This window comes from Papaver somniferum, unplaced genomic scaffold (genome assembly GCF_003573695.1).
Source record: "Papaver somniferum cultivar HN1 unplaced genomic scaffold, ASM357369v1 unplaced-scaffold_6, whole genome shotgun sequence".
Lineage (NCBI taxonomy): Eukaryota > Viridiplantae > Streptophyta > Magnoliopsida > Ranunculales > Papaveraceae > Papaver > Papaver somniferum.
Genome location: NW_020648748.1, coordinates 1,491,712 through 1,495,205, shown reverse-complemented (window position 1 = coordinate 1,495,205; position 3,494 = coordinate 1,491,712). Strand labels below are relative to the sequence as shown.

The 3,494-nt window shown below is 37.5% G+C and overlaps 1 protein-coding gene across 2 annotated transcripts; it reads left to right on the top strand.

Annotated features, from left to right (window-relative positions):
* Positions 1 to 1,276: 1,276 nt before the first annotated feature.
* On the top strand, positions 1,277 to 2,303 carry LOC113343521. 2 transcript variants are annotated; one of them, XM_026587674.1, is made up of 3 exons: positions 1,277 to 1,713; positions 1,808 to 1,870; positions 2,014 to 2,303. In XM_026587674.1, the coding sequence occupies exons 1-3, from the start codon at positions 1,516 to 1,518 to the stop codon at positions 2,086 to 2,088; spliced, it is 336 nt and encodes a 111-aa protein (XP_026443459.1). In that variant the 5' UTR covers positions 1,277 to 1,515; the 3' UTR covers positions 2,089 to 2,303. The 2 variants fall into 2 exon arrangements, with proteins under 2 accessions (XP_026443459.1, XP_026443458.1); XM_026587673.1 differs by having other exon boundaries at positions 1,802 to 1,870.
* Positions 2,304 to 3,494: the final 1,191 nt, after the last annotated feature.

Here is a 3,494-nt window from a genome sequence, read left to right as displayed (position 1 = left end):
AGTTATTAACAGAAAATCATCCAGTTGATCCTCAAATGGTGCCGGTTTGGGCTTTTCTTGCTCCCGTAGTGCCATTTTGTTGTTGTTGTACGAACATCTAAAAACATTCTTACTTGCATCATCTGTAGTTGCAGGAAATCCCACAACTACATCCCTACTAATAATATGTGTATCTAACTATGAGATCGTCATGAAGAACAATTAAAAGATTTTTATTAAGATTAGAAATCAATACAAAGGGATGAGTTGAAACCCTAGCTTGGGAAGCAAATAACTTTCTCTCTCCTAAATGCTCTATCTCAACTACCAAAAAGATCTTCATATATATAATGGTGGTTGGCTCTTTATATAGGGGTATACGTAGTGGAGGAGAGCTAATAAAGCCTCTATTTTCGGATCTGACGTGCGTTGATTACGCACACTTATATTGACACTTCTCGCATATGCTCTATAACATCGCATAACTCTTCACACTTTTCTCATGACTCGGTGACATCATAGTATTCTTTATCTGGGATATGTTACGTGCGATTACATTCACATAATAATAAGGAGACAATTTCGTATGATAACCAAGTGTGCCACATTTTTCCTCTTCTCTTAGCGTTCTTGATGAAAAAAAGTGCGGCAAGAAAAATATTAACAAGTCGTTTTGCCGCACCCTCTTAGATTTCCGTATTCCTTAATTGACAGTAATTTTGGATCTCGGCCTTAATTATTCCACGTGTTATCTTTCATGGCTAATTGTTCAACACGTCATTATTGATCCTGATAACTGTCTCTTCACATCATTCTTTCCATTAATGCGTCCGTAGTGAGGGATCTTGAGAATAGGAAATAAAGATCCTTTATAAACCCTCTTCTACCTTTCATACGCCTTATTTTCTTCTCTTTTACCCTTTCTCCTTCTTATACCTTCTGTAACTTTTTATCTTTTACTGCAGCTGTTGTTTATCTTCTCCATTAATCACTTATCACTTTTCTTCATCTTCTTCTTCGCATTTTTAATCATATCATTCGTTAAGCTCTCCTCTTTGTTTTCACATTGTGAACTCCCACATTATTCTGGTCATCATCATCATTATCCATTTCTTCCGGATCAGAACCAACTTCTATTCTTAAACCCATATGGTTTTCGCTCAATCAATGGAGTGACCGGAAGATCATCGTTTCAGTTGGGAAAATTCTCGCTGGTCTTCCGATTCTCCTTTGTGATCCTCAAATCCCTATTTTTATAAAATTCTTTATGACGCGAGATTTTCGCGTGCTATCTTCTAGCTGAGTGGTGATGGCATTAGAATACTGGTAGAGTATGCTCGCCGTGCGGCTGGGTTAGAGTCTCTCTATCCCATAAAAGTAAGGAAGGCGGAGTATGCAGATATAGAAATTGACCTTACAGAGTATACAATTGATAATTTCTTTACCAATTACGATATTTTTACTATAAAGAATGAGTTATCTCGTTGGAGTATTCTCTTGCAAACGAAGGACGGTATTGCAGAAGAGGAAAGGATTATGCGAGATGTCGATTTCCATGATTCAACTAACCATACCGCATGCAGATCGAATTATAATCGCTGGGACGTTTATCCTGTCATTCTAGAAGGTCCTTACATCACTGCTTTTAATTCTGACGGATCAATCATCCCTCTCCCTGAGGACTTTCCCGCTTATAATCCTTGGGAGTTCAAATGGATTGAGAGAGAGTCTGTGGTATGTTATTCATAATTTTGTTTTTTTTACTTTTCTTTATTTACTCCTTTCCTTGCTTCGCTAAATTTCTTGATATCATATTACCAAGTTGAAGAAGGATCTGAAGATTCATGGGAAGAAAAGCACATTGGAAGCGTTACGCTCGATCATTGATGAAGTAAGAAATATTTTCTCTCAAATTTTAACAATATTGTTGCCTCTACTTCCTATGTTTATCTGTGTTCGAAGGTTGAATCTGGAGATGCTAGTGGTTCTGGTGACGGGGATTCCTTTTTGATGGATGTGATTGTTCTTTCACAGCCGAAGGTCAAGGGAAAAACTGGCGCTTCCAAATCCTCTGTGAATAATCCTCCCAACAAGAGAAATCCTCATTAGAAAAGAAAAATGTCTTCTCTAACTCCCGTAATGAAATGCTCTCTCTGGATGATTTTTACACTGCATGGCCTATGGCTCAATTGTCAAGTATCTTTTCTAAATCGTTTGCTGCCATTAATGATGAAGAGTTGACCCGCGCATGCAAAGCGGTTTCCACAATTTGTGATGCTCCCTCTTTGCATCACGACTCTTATCAAGGAACTTCCTCAGCTTTACTCCAGAATTTAAATTCACGCTTGTATCTTTAGTGAGTTTTTCTTCTTGTGAGTCTGAATGCTCCCTGGTTTGCATTTTCTTTAAACTTTATTAATTTGGTTTCCTTTTATTCCATGCTATTGCATAATGCTCGCCTGTCTCATGCGGTATCCACTGATCTACGTAGAAAGGTCCCCATCTTTGAAGCTGAGAATGCTACTCTTAAAACCAATAATCAGAAAGCCCGGATTGATCCACTTATAAGCAGGGTGTGGTTGACTTTCGTGAAAAAAACAACCAACTTGTATGTATGTGAAAATTTTCCTTATTCCACTGTTATTTTGATACGTTATCTTCACCCTTGTTTAATGGTCTGTGCTCGCAGAGATCTACAACATGTCTGATGAAGCCATTAATTACCCGGTTGAGGATGAGATCCTCTTAGAACACCTTAACCCTGCCTTGAATAATATTACTAATGATGGAATATAATCTCTTAATATGGTGGAATTGAAGTCTAAATATGAAGCTCTTAGAGTTCATCATATGAGTGTGTTATCTCTTTCTAATGTCTTTAGGCGTCACTATGGTGATGCCAAGGAGGAAATTTGTATTTTCGAGGCGAAAAAGAACGCATTTATCACTGAGAAGGATAAAATAATCCTTAAAGGTGCTGAGGCTTTAAAGAAATTTCATGAAGCTCAACTCCAAATTCAAATAAAGGGAGATCAGGCCATAAGTCATACGAATGATCTTTTAGCTCGTGAGAAAGAGATTCACTCTCGTTTTATGATAGAGAATGATGATGAATTTGATTGGGCTGCCGGAGTCATTGATAGGGCTAGGTCTGATTTAGGTATAAGTGTTAGCTTAAAGTCAGACCATGACGAGTTGGTTAGAATTATTATTTATGAAAAAAAAAGGTTTCCCATAACCATTAATAGTGTCTTTAATCTTGTTTTTTCTTTTAGACTTTGTTTGCATACGGATTTGATCCTTCTGTTTTTCTTTGCATACGTGATGAAGCTGTTAAAGAACAAGAGAGAGAAGTCTGTACTGAACATAGTATTCCTATAGCATACTATGATTTTGCTGAAGTTCTTGCTAACGAAGATGATTCTGATATTTCTGACAGCGAAGCAGAGTGTGAGGAAACTGATGAAGAAAGTCATGACTCTGAAGTCGGAGAAGACGATGCAAACGAGAAGTAG